The following is a 16,180-nucleotide window of genomic DNA, read 5'->3' on the forward strand; positions in this document are numbered from 1 at the left end:
CAGCCCACCTGCACCCCGCCGCCGCCGGGGCGCGCACCGGGCGAGCTCCCCGCGCGTCCCCGCGCCGCTCCCCACCCCTTTGCCAGTCAGGCCCCGGGAGGCCTGGGCGGGCCGTTTTATTTATTTTTGATACAGAGAGAGACAGAGCAAGAGAGGGGGAGGCGCAGAGAGAGAAGGAGACACAGGACCGGAAACAGGCTCCAGACTCTGAGCTAGCCGTTAGCACAGAGCCTGATCCGGGGCTCGAACCCACTAACGTGAGATCTGACCTGAGCCGAAGTCGGAGGCTTAACCAACTGAGCCACCCAGACGCCCCAACAATCATACTTTTTGTATTTATAGTTTTTGCACATGTGTTTTGTTTCAGGCAATCATTTTTATATTAAGTAAATTATATTGTCATGTCAAAAAAAAAGTGCCATCTACTATTATAGATAACTGAGTGCAATAAATGAAGGTCATGCTCTGCAGAGCCAGACTAGAACGCAGAATGAGAAACTAGATATTCAGAGCAACTCAAGATTATTTTAACATGCACAGAGAGGTGGACTTTTGGACCCAACGTAAACCCAGAACTTCAGGGTATGGCTTAGAAGAGTCCCAGGTATTAAAGATGTGGAGTGTGCCAAATTCTGTTAAGGAAAACTGGTAAGACAGACAGGATATTAGGAACTTTCCTCTCCATAAAAAGAAGGTATCAGTTGAACATGGGAGCCAGCGGTTGTTCAAAATACCTCTATTAACAGGCAAGAAGTTCTTATATTATCATAATAGTAATGAGAGTAGAGAAAAGAATCTTTAAAGAAACACACAAGAGTTTCTCCAAAAGAAGTTATTCCAGATAATAAATGGAGGAACATGAGCAAAGACAACCAAAGTGTAATACCCAAGATTTCTTTATCGTCCCCAAAACCCAGAAACCGCCAGGGAGACCGAGTCAAGCATGCAAAAGCAAAGGGCTTTATTACGGGTTTAGGCTCCCCGGGGCCTAAGCTCGGGCTCACAGACTTTACCAGCGTGGTGGATCCATGCTGAGAGCCCCGAACAAAGGTGGGGTAGGGCTTTTATGAGTTTGGGAAGGGGGAGTTACAGGAAATTGTGACACAGGTACAGTGATCCAATCATTATTATACAATATTATTGACAGCAGGTTTATCCAATTACAACATTTAGAGTGTTAACTAATCACAGAGTAGACCCAGGACCCAGGACCCTCACATAGGGTGTAACTAGCCTTAGGCAATAACTGATTACCTATAGCTTCTATTTCCAGGCCTGCCCTTAGGAATGTTAAGGGTATTACAAGGGTGGTCCCTCTTGCCTTGGGCAATGTGTGCCCTTCTATTGTCTCAAACCTGCGTCCTTACAAAAGGAAGTAAAGTTGTATAAAGAAATAATTCAAGAACCAGAGGAAGAAAATACAGAAAACAGAGTGCTCCTACAAAATTTGGTTACAAAACCATAGCTACTACACTGCAGCTCAAATTCTTTCTGGAGAGATGATACCACCAGTAACTTATGGTTGGTACTTGATGAAATATTTAAAAAGATTTTATCTATCTATAGATCTATCTATCTATTTATCTATTTATAACTCAATAGGGTCTGGGCTTGAACTTATGACCCTGAGATCTAGAGTGGGATGCTTAACCAATTGAACCACCCAGGCTCCCTGAATTTTTTTTAGTGTTTATTTTTGAGATAGAGCACAAGCAGGGCAAGGGCACAGAGGGAGACAGGCTGTGCCTTGACAGCAGTGAGCCTGATGTGGGGCTCAAACTCTTGAACTACAAGATCATGACTTGAATCAAAGTCTGACACTCAGCTGACTGAGCCACACAGGTGCCCCAGGCACCCTAAATTTTTCTAAAAGTAATCTCTATCTACACCCAACACGGGGCTCAAACTCACAATCCCAGGATCAAGAGTTGTATGCTCTACCAACTGAGCCAGCCAGGCACCCTTACTTGATGAATTTAAAAAAAAAAATCATTTTTAGAGTAGTTTTAGGTTCACGACAGGTTCACGACAAAATTTGGAAAGAGGTCCAGAGAATCCCCATCTCCCCACACATGTATAGCCTTCCCTATTATTAGAATCACTCACCAGAATGGTACATTTTTTGCCAAGGATAAACCTACATTGGCACATCATAATCACCTGAAGTCCATAGTTTGCCTTAGAATTAATTTTTGGCATACATTATTACAAATGTGTAATGGCATATATCCACTGTAATATCATACAAAGTATTTTCAGTGCCCTTAAAATTATCTGTGCTCTGCCTATTCATCACTCTCCACCTCTACCTCTGGCAAGTGTTGCCTTTTCCAGAATATCATATGGTTGGAATCTTACAATATGAAGCCTTTTCTCCTTGTCTTCTTTCACCTCATACTATGCAATTCAGTTTCCTCCATGTCTTTTTATGGCTTGAAAACTCTCTTTTTAGTGCTGAATAATATTCCATTGTCTAAATGAACTGCATTTAGTTATCCATTTACCTATTTAAGGACATGTTGGCTGATTTCAAGTTTGGGCAATTATGAATAAAGATTTCTATAAACATTCATGTGCAGGTTTGTGTGTGGATATAAGTTTTCACCTCCTTTGGGTAAATATCAAGGAGCATGACTTTGTTACCCAACTTCCTTCCTAGTTATCTTTTAGATAGTTTAGTTGGTTTGTCCATATCCACAAAATAACTTGCTGGGATTTTGATTGGAAGTGCACTGACTCTATAGATCAAGTTGGGGAGAACTGACATCTTGACAATGTTGTCTTCCTATCCACAATCATATCTATTGTGATTTATTTGTGATTTTGTTCATCAGAGCTTTATAGTTTTCCTTATATAGATCTTGCAAATATTTTGTTAGATTTATACCTAGGTATTCTATAGATTTTGGTGCTAATGTAAATGGTATTGTGTTTTTAATTTCAAGTTCCATTTGTTCATTCTTTGTGTATAGGAAAGTAGTTGACTTTTGTATATGAACCTTGTACCCTTCAGTCTTGCTATTAATCATATATTAGTTCCAGGAGTGTTTTGGTTCTTTCCAATTTTCTACATAGACAATCATGTCATATGTGAATAATGGCAGTTTTATATCTTTCCTCTAAATTTGTATACCTTGCCGTATTGCATTAAAAAGGACTTCAGGTGCCATGATGAAAAGGAGCAGTGAGAGAGGACATCCTTGCCTTGTTCCTGATCTTAGTGGGAAAGGTTCTAGTTTCTTTTCACTGAGTATGATGTTGGCTGTAGGGTTGTTGTTGTTGTTGTTGTTTTGATATATATAGAAGGTCTTTATCAAATTGAGAAAGTTCCACTCTGTTCCTAGTTTACTGAGAGTTTTTGTCATGAATGGGTGTTGGATTTTGTGCTCTATGGTGCTATTTTGATTTGTCTTGCATGTGTGCCATGCATAGGTTGGTCTGGGACCTGGGTAGTTGTTTACTCTATTTAGTTCAGTTCTCAAAACCTTTGATATGGAGTTGAGGGTCAGGGCCATACATTATCAGCTTGGTGGGGAGCCCAGGAGTTTGTGCAGAACTTCAGGGGATCCTAAAAATACAATGTTACTAACAGAAAATTTTATTTTATCTTTTAATCTTTTATTTAATTTTGAGAGAGAGAGAGAGAGAGAGAGAGAGAGAGAGAGAGAGAGAGAGAGAGAATGAATACAAGCAGGGGAGGAACAGAGACAGAAGACACAGAATCCAAAGCAGGTTTCAGGCTCTGAGCTGTCAGGGCTTGGAGTTGTGAACCACAAAATATGACCTGAGTGGAAGTTGGACGCCCAACTGACTGAGCCATCCAGGCACCCAAGAAAATTTTATATGAACAAAACACCAAAGGCCATCATTTAACAAGGATATTTTAACATCCCCCTCAGATACTATCCACTTATAAGAACTTTGTCTTCAATAATTATTTAAAAATCATAAATAGCATTTCAGAATCTATTTTACTTTAAGTGTTAAAGCTTCGATTTCGCCTAATCCTTACAATCACAACTTTAAATATTGTATTGTATTCCACAGAAGATACTTCGCCAACATCTTAACAATCTTAATTTTTACATAATTATTGCTTCTCTGGTAGACAAAGTTTAGAGCACCCAACCCAACTCTGACTCACCTGCAGAGTTCTGTTAACACAAATATCACGTCTGGAAAATGTTCCAACAGGTTTCTCAGCACTAATTACCAGAGAAAGCATACTCTTAAATATTTTTGAAACCCTTTTCAGAAATTCCCATCCAGGGAAGGAAGTGTCAAGGCCCTTTGGGTGACATGACAATAACATTCTAGTATGAAATGAGATCACTTCATCAGGTCCCTGTAACCTTAAATACAGTCACTCCTCCCCCCCCCCCTTGCGTCTGCCTCAGACACAGTCTATCAGTTCCAATCACGAGCATGCTGTGGCCAGAAAACTCAGCTCAGGTGAGTCCCCTCTGCCCACCTGCTGAGAGTGGCAGGGACAGATTCTTCTGGAAAATTACCATTTAGTCTACGTACATCACTTTTTTAAGTTCCTGTTATGGACTACATGTTTGTCTCTTCTAAAAATTCACATGTTGAAAACCTAATCCCCATTGCGACGGTATTTAGGAGGAGGGGTCTTTGGGAGGTAATTAAGTCATGAGGATGGAGCCCTCCTAATGGGATTAGCACCCTTATAAGAAACACAAGAAAAAGGCTCTCTGCCAGGTGAGGATACACTGAGAAGGCAGCCATCTGCAAACCAGGAAGACGGCCCTCACCAAGAGGCAAATCTGGAGGCACCCTAATCTTGAACTTCCAGTCTCCAGAACGCTGAGAAATAAATTTCTGTTGTTTAAGCAGCCCAGTTTGTGGTAATTCATTAGAACCACTCAAATTAAGACAGTCCCTTCTATTTATCATAGCACAATCTTTCTATAATTGTGTATTTCTCCATTTTAACACACAATCACACCTACCTTCCCCATTTCCTTTCATTGGTATCTTCATCATTTGATTTGACATTTTGTACCAATTTTTCTTGCTTTTCAGGTCTTTGTGTTTTCAACATCATTCCTTGTCTACAGCAGCATCTCTTGAATTCTCTTCATAAGGTGCTATATTTTTGTTGATTCCCATTTTTAATTTTCAACCATCTTTTATGATTTCATTTATTTTTATGTTCCCTTATCTCTCATTTTGTCTTCATGACTTATGGTGTAAATTTCACTTATAACCTTTGTGCCTTTATTATTTTATTTATTTTATATAGAGAGAGGGTCCCAGTGAGCAAGAGGCAGAGAGAACCCATGAAGAGCAGAGAGAGAGACAAGCGGGGCTTATCCAAAGTGGGGCTTGTGTTTTTTACCTGAAGAAGGGCTTGAGCTCATCCAAGGTGGGGCTCAAACTCACCAACTGTGAGATCATGACCTGAGCCAACGTCAGATGCTTAATGACTGAGTGACCACGTGCCTTTTAAAATTAACTTCTCATTTATTGTTTTCTGTGTTCTTTTAACCTGCTCTCTCCTCTGTCGCCATCCTTCTGTCCTATTTCTTTTTACTTGCATATATATCAGATCCTCAAGGATTTCTCTGTTCATTCTTCAACTCCTCACACCTCACCACTGGTGGCCACCTCTGCTCCAGGTGTGTCCTCTTTGTGCTACCCCCTCATGCCTCCTTGGCATTAGAACTTTGCTTCTCTCCCACTCTGTGATTTTTTAAAGCCCCTTTTCTTATACTAGAAATGCACTTGGGGCCGCATTCGTCTTTGGCGCACTGCGATGCCATGCTGACATGCTCCTAGCATTTCTTTAAAAATTTTTTTTAAATGTTTTTAATTTATTTTCGAGAGACAGAGAGAGACAGTGCAAGCAGGGGAGGGTCAGAGAGGGAGATACAGAACCTGAAGCAGGCTCCAGGCTCTGAGCTAGCTGTCAGCACAGAGCCCGATGCAGGGCTCGAACCCACAAACCGTGAGATCATGACCTGAGCTGAAGCCCGACGCTTAACCGACTGAGCCACCCAGGCACCCCTAAAGTTTATTTTTGAGAGAGTACACGGGGGACAGTGCAGAGCCCACCAACAGTGAGATTGTGACTTCAACAGTGAGATTGTGACTTGAGCCAAAATCAAGAGTCAGGCGGGGCGCCTGGGTGGCTCAGTGGGGTGCCTGGGTGGCTCAGTTGGTTAAGCGTTCAGCTTCGACTTAGGTCATGATCTCATGGTTCGTGGGTTCCAGCCCCGCATCAGGCTCTGTGCTGACAGCTAGCTCAGAGCCTGGAGCCTGTTTCGGATTCTGTGTCTCCCTCTCTCTTTGACCCTCCCCAGCTGATGCTGTCTCTCTCTGTCTCTCAAAAATAAACAGGAAAAAAAAATTAAAAAACAATTAAAAAAAAACCCCAAAAAACAAAATCAAGGGTCAGATGCTTAACCAACAGAGCCCAGGTACCCTGAGGAGTCCATTTTCTTGATGGACCTATGAAAATAGTAAATTACAGCACTCTTGCCCAAGGTGCAGATCCTGGCATTGAGCCTGTAGTCCAGGGGGTTTACATGATGCTCCAGGGACAGCAGGATCCTGGGGGTTAACTGCTTCCTTGCCCCTGTTTTCTTCTGAAAATGAATGGCTAAGGCTTAGCAATCATGGGTCTTGGGGAAACTTGCGCGTGATGACTCCAGGTTTTGTTTCTCATGGTTTTCATATAATCACAAATTCTATTATGTATGTATGTATGTATTTCCACAAATCCTTCTGTCTTTCATACTTAGGCTCTTTCTTGAATAGGGAAGAAAATTGTGCTATCCCATGTGTACAAAGGCAGGCAGCTCCCCTGCCAGTGTTGCTGCAATTACATCTCAACTTTAGAGAAGGAAGACAGAGATTCAGGGAATTGAAGCATCTTGCTCAAGTCAGAATTGCTTAACCAGTAATGGTTATCGTGGCCTTTCCAAAAGAAACCAAGATGATGGTGAGGCATCATTGTGCGTAGAAAAGAAGCGGCAGAAAGAAGGGCTGGAGTTGTGTACCCCTAGGTCTTGCTTTTTTCTGTCTTCAGAGCCCACCCTAGAGCTGGGACACATAAAGCTACTCACATTAAAACCTATTTGGAGCCCAAGCCTGAACACCAGCTTTTCTGGTAACTAGGAATTCTGTGAGAGTCCCTGCTTACCTCCTATCCAACACAGTTGGGAAGAAAAGTCTTCATATACCCCTGTAATCTCCCACAACAATTTTAAGGCGATAAAGTAAGAAGGCCAGGATGCTCTTTTCTCCTCACTTTCTATTTCTAGGTCCCTTACAACCTCCTCCCTCCAATGATGGGAAGCCCAGGCTGAGCCTTCCCACCACCACCCCGTCCGCCACCGCACCACTCTACCTCCCTACCGCGTCCCCCGCTTTCTACCAGGGAATACCCGGGCTTTGCCCTCCGGGGACTTCGCCCTTCCCGCTATGGCGCACTTGCAGCTCCAGTCTCGCCCAGCCGCGACCCACTTCCCATGAAACTCTGCTCCTCGCTCCCGCGAGGGCGTGTGCTGCCTACCCAGCAGTCCTCGCGCGGCCTGATACCTCGGACACCCAGGACTCCAAGATGGCGTCATCCGGTGAGTGTCTGTACCCGGCTAAGGTTACAAGGTTGAGGGCAGGAAACGGGGTCCGGGGCTCGGGGCTCAGAGCCGCATAGGGAGGGGAGGGGGCTGCGGAGCCGCCTGCCCTTCACTCAGGGACATCTCTGCGGCCTCACCGGAGGCACACCGAGCGCTTTGCTCAGGGTCTTGCACCATTCGACCCTTCTCTGCTCGCTCAGCCGCGCCGCCCGCCTGCTCAAGGGCCCATGTCTCTCGGCTGCAGAGGGGAAGGTGAGGGCAGCCAGGTGACGCGTTTGCAAACTTGGGAATGCACCGCCTCCTGCTCCCACTTCTCCCCTCACTGAGGTATCGCTGTAGTCGTCCCCGCCGTCACCCAGGCGCTTTGCATTCGAATCCTACGCGCAGCGTCTGCCTTCTTCCCAAAGCTAAAGCTTAAATTAAGCTCCCGGAGGAGCTAGCGCCCAGGATGGTGTGTGACACCACTTAAGGTTGGACGCATGCATATATGTTGAATATGCGTTGAATAGGCTTAGAGAGGTGAAGTGACTTGTTCAAGGTCACAACTAGTGAGAGGGCTGAACTAGGATGCAAACCTAGGTATCTGAGGCCTCGTGGTAAACTGAGCTTTAATCATAAGGATGGCCTTTCAGTGACATGGTGTAAATCTACACTCATCGTACTGTATGCGCTGATTATTTTTTTTTTTTTGGAATGGAAACCATGTTTCAGCCCTAGATCCTCATAGTAGCCTTGTCAGTAAGTCTCGTCTAAGACGTTGATCCCATTTTATTAACGATATAAGCTTATTTTAGAGCGCATGCTAATGGGGGGAAGAGAAGAAAGAGAGGGAGAGAGAGAATCCCAAGCAGGATCCATGCTGACAGTACTGGGACTCTGTCAACAGACAGCGATATCATGAGTCTCCTCAGCTGACTGAGCCACCCAGGTGTCCCAATTAAAAAAAAATTTTTTTTTGTTAATGGTTATTTATTTCTGAGACAGAGCATGAGCAGGGGAGGGGAAGAGAGAGGGAGACACAGAATCCAAAGCAGGCTCCAGGCTCTGAGCTGTCAGCACAGAGCCTGATGCGGGGCATGAACTCACGAACTGTGAGATCATGACCTGAGCTGAAGTCAGATGCTTAACCGACTGAGCCCCCCAGGTGCTCCCCAGGTGTCACAACTTTAAAGATGAAAATAATGGTCAGAGATGTGGTGTGGCCTCCGGGAGGCAGAGTTTTGATTAATTATGTGTATCTTACCCAGTTTCTATATTCTTAAATATCAGCATGGAGGTAAGAAGAGGGGATCAGAAAAGATGAGGATGATGCTGTTTTTCCCATCTGTAAAAATGGGGGTGAGAATATTTATCAACAGTGGTTGTGTTTTTAAACAGGGTGACATGTGAAAAGGAAGCACTGAGACTTGGCATCTTATTTATGTAGAGTGGAGTGATGAGCACTTTGGACTAAGGACTGAACAACTGAGTACATGAAAGGTCCCTGAAACACTGCCTGGCCCGCTGCTGTGTGCTAGTCATCCAGCTTTCACTCTGTGACCACTGAGCAGGGTCATGTCACTTCTCTTCCATCCAACATCACACTAGGTGAAGGACTTGAAGTCCAAGTCTCTTAAATTCTGATGATCTTTTAGATGGTGTCTGTCACTGGAGCATAAAGCCACTAGTTTATTAGCAAATAAAGTGATGGAAATATGAATTAACAGCAGTAGATGAGATTGGGTCAGCAAACTATGGCCAATGGGCTAGATTTCTTGTGGTCTGTTTTTATTTAGCCTGTGGGCTAAGAATGAGGGTGAGGGTGTGTGTGTGTGTGTGTGTGTGTAGGTGTAGTTTGTTTTTGAGAGTGAGCAAGAGCAAGAAGGGAAGGGTAGAGAGAGAGGGAGAGAGAGAATCCTAGACAGGCTCTGCACTGTCAGCACAGAGCCTGATGTGGGTCTTGAATTCAAGAACCGTGAGATCATGACCAGAGCTGAAATCAAGAGTTGGACACTTAACCGATTGAGTAACTCAGGCACCCCAAGAATGGTTTTTAAACATTAAAAAAGAATTAAAAAGACTGTGTTACAGAAGCTTTGTGTGGCTTGAAATCTTTACTCTCTGGCCAACCCCTGGGCTGGATTTAGCACTCAGAAGGCACTTAGAGTTTTCATGCCTCTTCATATGGCTGGACAGTATGCTTCTTTGAAGTAAAAAATCAGGCCAGGTAGCCATCTACCTTCCCAAGAACATGTACCCCTTTGTCAGCCTTCACTGTAAGTCTGACATGACCACGAACTGTGATATAACCCATAGGAAGAAAGATGATTTCCGTTTACTTAGTACCTAGGGGCACCTGGGTGGCTCAGCCTGTTAAGCATCTGACTCTTGTGTTCAGCTCAGGTTGATCTTACAGTTGGAGCCTTGCATCACAGTCTGCACTGACAGCATAGAGCCTGCATGGGATTCTCTCTCTCTGCCCCTTCCCTGCTCTCATTCTCTTTCTCTCAAAAATAAATGAATATTAAAAAAAAAAAAGTTTACATAGTACCTAGAGCCAAGTACCAAGGTGAATGCTACTCTTAACCTTTATTTTACAAAGGAGGAAACTGAGGCACAGAGAGTGGATATTGGTCCAAGGGCACACAGCAGTGAAGCGGCACTAAACCGAGAATACATGAGCCCTGTGTCTACTCTGTTCCTCACTGCACCACTGGTAGAGTGCAGAGGGATGTGCGGGACTGCAGAAGAGTGTTGGGGGAAGGTTCCAGTATGGCTGCCTAAAGACTGAAGTCTTTGTCTTCTGTTAAGAGAAATTTTTGGAAAAAGTGTAGATGCATTTGTGATGAATTTGTTCATCTCCTGGAGTTTTGTCATGGTGCTGTATTTGGCTTTCCTTAAGCCTAATGTGTTTTTCCCACCTGTGCTTATAAATTTCTTAGTTTTTGTTAAGGAAATACTCTGTGTGTCTAAATATATAGAAATTTCTCCCGTGATATGCTAGGGCACCATGCCAGCCCTTGAATGTGGTCACAATGTGAATATGTTTTTATAGTTTGTGTGGATGTAAAAAAAAAAAAAAAAAAGCTTACCTGGCCCAGAAGTGACCTGATTCTTTTTTATCAGCCTCATATTAGTAAAAAAATACTTTGACTTAATCTTGGGGCACCTGGGTGGCTCCATGTGATAAATATCCAACCCTTGGTTTTGGCTTAGGTCATGATCTCATGGTTCCTGAGATTGAACCCTTCATCGAGCTCTGTACTGACACGTGGAATTCTCTCCCCCTGTCTCTCTGCCCCTCCCCAGCATGCATTCACTTTCTCTCTCAAAAAACAAACACAAAACTTAAAAAAAAGTTTTTAATGTTTATTTGTTTTTGAGAGAGAGCGCGAGTGAATATGAGTGGAGAAGGGGCAGAGAGAGGGAGGGAGACACAGAATCTGAAGCAGGCTCCAGGCTCTGAGCTGTCAGCACAGAGACCGATGCAGGGCTGGAATTCAAGAACCGAGAGATCATGACCTGAGCTGAAGTCGGACACTTAACCGAGCCACCCAGGCGCCCCAACAAAAAACCTTAATTAAAAAAATGTTTCTTTTGCACATTTCCCCCAACATACCCCTATTATTAAAAGTGTTTTTATTTTTTACGTATTTGTTATCATTTTATTTTTAAACACTTCTTTTTTTTTGAGAGAGCGCACAAGCAGGGGAGGGTAGAGGGGAGAAGGAGGGAGATAATCCCAAGCAGCCTCCATGTTCAGTGTGGCACCCCACATGGGGCTCAGTCTCCTGATGAGCTCATAATCTAAGCTGAAACCAAGAGTTGGACACTTAACTAGCTGAGCGACCCAAGGCACCCCTTAGAAGCATTTTTAAACTTTATTATGGAAGCTTTCAAATACAAAGGAAACAATGTAATGAACACTTTATACTCATTACCTAGTGTCAATAGTTAGCAACATTCTACCGTTGTATTTCCATCTGTACCTTTGTCACGCACTCCCCACCATGTAGTCATATTTAAAGCCGGTTGGTTTTAGAATGACATGTTTGTACTCCTTACTGCATGCAAGAATGCTTTGAGACTGTAGCAAAGGGATGGAGTATGTTAGGAAGAAATGTGGTGTAGTTATCCATGGACTAAAGCTTCCTGATCCAAGCGAAGACAGAACTAGCATGTAAGATGTGTACTATTAAACTTTTCTAGGAATAGCATGGACAGGGTGACAGAGAGACGTACAAGTCATTCTTGAATGACGTTATTGTTTGGTGTTGGGTTAATATCATTGACACTACTCTCCAGCAGAGATTTGGTTCATTTGAGACTATCTCATATTTCAAAAACACTGCCAAACTAATTAGTTCTCTGTACAGAACTAAAGGGTGTGATTAATCCCTGAAGTCCTTTATGCTTAAAATGTACTAAAGTTTGGAGTGCCTGCATTGCTCTGTCAGTTAAGCGTCTGACTTCAGCTCAGGTCATGAACTCACGGTTCATGGTTTGAGTCCCACATCAGGCCCTTTGCTGTCAGCACAGAGCCTGCTTTGGATTCTCTGTCCACCCCCTTCTCTCTGCCCCACCCGCCTCACTCACTCACCCTCTGTCTCTCTCTCTCTCAAAAATAAGCATTAAAACAAACAAATCCAAAAATGTACCAAAGTTTGGTTTGTATGTTGTTTCTTTCTCTACCGGTCTTTTTTGTTTCACCTTAATGCAGATCTTAATGACAGTTCAACAATAATAAGTTTACAGTTCTGAGTACTGTTTGAAATGCCCTTTTTTTTTTTTTTTAAGAGAGAGAGGAGGTGAGAGAGAGAGAGAGAAGCGGGGAGAGGGAGAAGCAGGGCTCATCCGAAGTGGCACCAGCTCATCCAATGCGGGACTCGAACTCACAAACTGTGATATCATGACCTGAGCCAAAGTCAGATGCTTAATTGAGTGAGCCACCCAGGCAACCCAAATGCTTTTACATAAATTCTCATTCAGTGCTTGGAATAGCCATTTAATAGACAGGAAAACTGGAGCTCAGAGATTTTATGGTAAGGTAGTACTAGTGCTTGAGATAAGGGGGCGGAGAAAGAGCCCTTTTAGGACATAGCATTTAGGTTGAAGTAGCCGTTTGATGGCCCAGGAGCACTGTACAGACAAACGCCCTCAGGTGACGAAGCAGAAAGGGGTCTGGCTCAAGTATGGTGAGTGGATGAAATGGTGGTCTGGCAATAGAATGTTGATATCTGTGGGGAGGGTGGAAAGGGAGACCATTCCCTTCTTTAAAAAATTTTTTCCCCTTAATATTTATTTATTCTTTGAGAGAGAAAGAGCATGAGCAGGGAAGGACAGAGAGACGGAGATACAGACACAGAATCTGAAGCAGGCTCCAGGCTCTGAGCTGTCAGCACAGACAGCCCAATGCAGGGCTCGAACTCAGGAACTGCGAGATCACAACCTGAGCCGAAATTGGACGCTTAACTGACTGAGCCACCCAGACGCCCCAGATCATTCCCTTACGAGCGTCTGAACATTCATAGTTCTGCCCCACTGTGGTCTTCCTCAGTTCCCTTCCTAATCACTCTTAAGCCGAGATGAGTATAGTATGGCCTCAACCAGGAGCCCTTCCTCATCTCTGTCCCCAGACTCTCATTGGAATATTTTCTGGGGCCCATTGGATCATTTGGAGTGGTTTGTATTGTCATTTGACATCTGTGGTTCCAGGTCATATGCTTGAAGTAGAAATCAGATAGATTGTCTTGAGGAACATGGGAGCCAGACCTGCAGTTGAACACTGCCTCCACTCCCTGCGCGCTGTGTGACCTTGGCTAATTGGCCCAATTTCTCTGAGTCAGTCTCTCCTACCCCTTATAAAATAAAGGCATCAGCCACCTGCTGTGACAATTCAGTGAGGCTAATACATGTAAACACTAGTTTTGCAACAATTTTTCTGTCCTCCACTTGATTACTTTCTTCCTCATTGACTCTTAGGTTCTGCTTTTACATCCCAGTGAGCTGGTCTTCAAATCTTGTTCATTAATAAAGCTATCCCTTTATATAGACTCTGACTTAAAATGAATTTGGTATATTTACTCATAATAGTACCTATGGTCATTGAAATAAGTGACATAAAAGGATACTGTTTGTCTTACTGGAGATTTTTCAGAGTGTTTTTTTTCTCTTCCTTTTTAGTACCAGTGAAGGAGAAGAAGCTCATGGATGTGAAGCTAGGAGAGCTGCCAGGCTGGATACTGATGCGGGATTTCACCCCTAAAGGCATTGCAGGCGCATTTCAAAGAGGTCAGAGCCTATGGACATGTGTAAACAAAAGCAAATGCCCAGGTCTCTTTTTGCCCTGAGCTCAGACTGAGAGGTTGTGTAGAGGACAGGGACGAATGGTTAGCCCCTGCATCTCCGTGACTGGCCCTATCAGAGGCTGGCTCTAAGAGATTTCCATCAAGGAAATGTTTTCTGCTGCTTGGAATTGGTACCACTGCCTTCGTTTTAAATACGTCTATGAGCATTTTTACAGTGTAAGATTTTCCTTAAAGAGGAAATTGAGTTTGAAGTGTCGTGGCCTCGGTCTCTAATGTAATGCTCACCTGCCTGTCAGGCAGCACCACCAGGACGAGTGTTTGAAATGATCTATGCTTCTGGGCTGTTCTCGATCAGATCAGTCCTGGTGGAACCAGGGTCCTCATTCCAGGAATTAGAGACCCACATCACCCCATGGGGGCCTGTGTGGTCTCCAGCTTCCTGGGTGTGTATGTGTGGTGGGGGGAAACTTCTGTTTTTCCTTCCAGTTCCAGGCACCCTGTTGCTGGCTCTTCTGTGCCATGTTTCCTTCTGCTCTGAGCCCTTTGCAGAACTCAGAATACTCTGCCTTTCCCCCGTACTTAGTTTACAACAGTCCCTGACTCCTCAGCATGAGGGAATGTGGTCTGTTCATGCCCACGGCTCCTTGTACTGCTCCTTCACACCCTCCTTCATTGTAAGTAGGGCCTTCTAGGATCTCTTCATTCTTTTTTGTCAACTAATCGATGAGCCCAAAGAGGGCAGAAACTTTCCTCACTGGTGGGGGTACCCAGGAAAGAGATGATCACACAAAGCTTTCCTCTTCCCTGATAGGCTGACCCTTTAGGGCCACAGCTAAGTGGCCCTTACTTGGGGTTGGATTTTTGGTCAGAATTAGGGTAAGGAGATCGCCTAGGGCTGGAGGTGAGGGTGAGGTAGGATCAAAGGCTAACAGGCTGAGCCAGGTCTGTTAAGGTAAAGGCCAAAGCATAGAGGCAGAAACCAGGGGGCCTAGCTGGGGCTTGTCCTGGGCTCGTGGGGCAAAACCCAGGGGGCAGTTGTGTTCTTCCCTTCATTAGCTGGTGAACTTAGAGGGTGAGTGGCTTCAAGAGCCACAACAGGACTGGATCCCTGAATTTAAGCCAGACTCGTCTTTGCAATGTGTGCCTCGTTCACAGCAAAGCAAAAAGTGCCCTCCTCTCCTGTTTGCAGGTTACTACCGGTACTACAATAAATATGTCAATGTGAAGAAAGGGAGCGTCGCTGGGATTTCTATGGTGCTGGCAGCTTATGTGCTCTTCAACTACTGTCGGTGTTACAAGGAACTCAGTGAGTGTCTCTTGGATCGCCATCCCTTCAGTGGGGTTTCTCATGTCGGTGGTATTGGTTCGCGGTCAGGTTTACAAGTCCATCATTCTACTGACAGTTGAAAATTGGGAGGGACTTGTCAGAATATAGAATATAGGATGTTATTTTAAGTGAGAAAATTATGGCAAAGAGAAAATACAGGAAAAAGTAATGTGAAGCTGGGATAAAAGTAACACTTAGGAAGCATTCTGTAAGGTACTGCAGGGCTCCACGCAAGGTTGGTGGGAAATTTGGGCTTCATCTTCCAAGCAGCCAGTGTGAAGAGAGAAATAGGTTGAGTGGTACAATCCAGGGTCTGTTCAGTGCTCTGGGAAAGGGTGGCTTTTCCTGGTTCTGAGACCCGAGAGGATCTCCTGTCGTGGGAGATGCTGGAACAGCTCCGATGGCAGTCGCTGACCAGGTTTCATGGGCAGTTTCCAGCAGTGTCCGGCCCCCTGTAAGTCTGTGAAATCCGAGTGATACTGGCTCTGAAGGCCAGGCCCTTAGGGACTTTGAGTGCGTGTTCCTTTTGGGAAGGAAGAGGCTGGCCAGTTGGCAGATTAGCTCCTGAGATCCCTTTGTGCCTCCAGGTCTCCGGATTCTGCCGGGATGCTGGCAGGCAGGTTCAGGGTTATCTCCTGAAAGGAATTCTCAGGACAGTTTTATGTGAATTTAGCCTGCCGTCCTCCTGTTGTCTTGTGCTTTCACTATACTTTACAAGAAACTTACCACCTTGCCTTTCTAACTTCAGAACATGAGCGGCTACGCAAGTACCACTGAAGAGGGCCCATTGTGGAGGCACATTCGGCATTCCTGACCGTCACCTTTGAATCCTTTCTTAGCCTAATTCAGAATTAACCGCCAATAAAAGATGACTGATACTCAGACTGCTTCCCTGGTTGAGCCCTCTCCCTGCCCTCTCAGAGCTCCTGCTGCATGAGGTGGGGTTCTTGGGGAATGCCCAGGGC

General features: G+C 44.5%; 1 protein-coding gene across 1 annotated transcript; it reads left to right on the forward strand.

The window, feature by feature from the left end:
* Positions 1-7,813: 7,813 nt before the first annotated feature.
* ATP5MF (ATP synthase membrane subunit f) lies at positions 7,814-16,099 on the forward strand. The gene is made up of 4 exons (XM_029946740.1): positions 7,814-7,853; positions 13,764-13,871; positions 15,078-15,194; positions 15,964-16,099. Exons 1-4 carry the CDS (start codon positions 7,829-7,831, stop codon positions 15,990-15,992), a joined length of 279 nt encoding a protein of 92 aa, XP_029802600.1. The 5' UTR covers positions 7,814-7,828; the 3' UTR covers positions 15,993-16,099.
* Positions 16,100-16,180: the final 81 nt, after the last annotated feature.

The sequence above is a fragment of the Suricata suricatta genome, chromosome 8 (genome assembly GCF_006229205.1).
Source record: "Suricata suricatta isolate VVHF042 chromosome 8, meerkat_22Aug2017_6uvM2_HiC, whole genome shotgun sequence".
Taxonomy (NCBI): Eukaryota; Metazoa; Chordata; class Mammalia; order Carnivora; family Herpestidae; genus Suricata; species Suricata suricatta.

Coding starts and splice junctions, on each gene's coding strand:
- ATP5MF (XM_029946740.1), top strand. CDS start 7,829: ATGTCTCTCGGCTGCAGAGGGGAAG. Junction 7,854..13,763: donor TCTCGGCTGCAGAGGGGAAG/GTGAGGGCAGCC, acceptor CTTCCTTTTTAG/TACCAGTGAAGGAGAAGAAG. Junction 13,872..15,077: donor TGCAGGCGCATTTCAAAGAG/GTCAGAGCCTAT, acceptor TCCTGTTTGCAG/GTTACTACCGGTACTACAAT.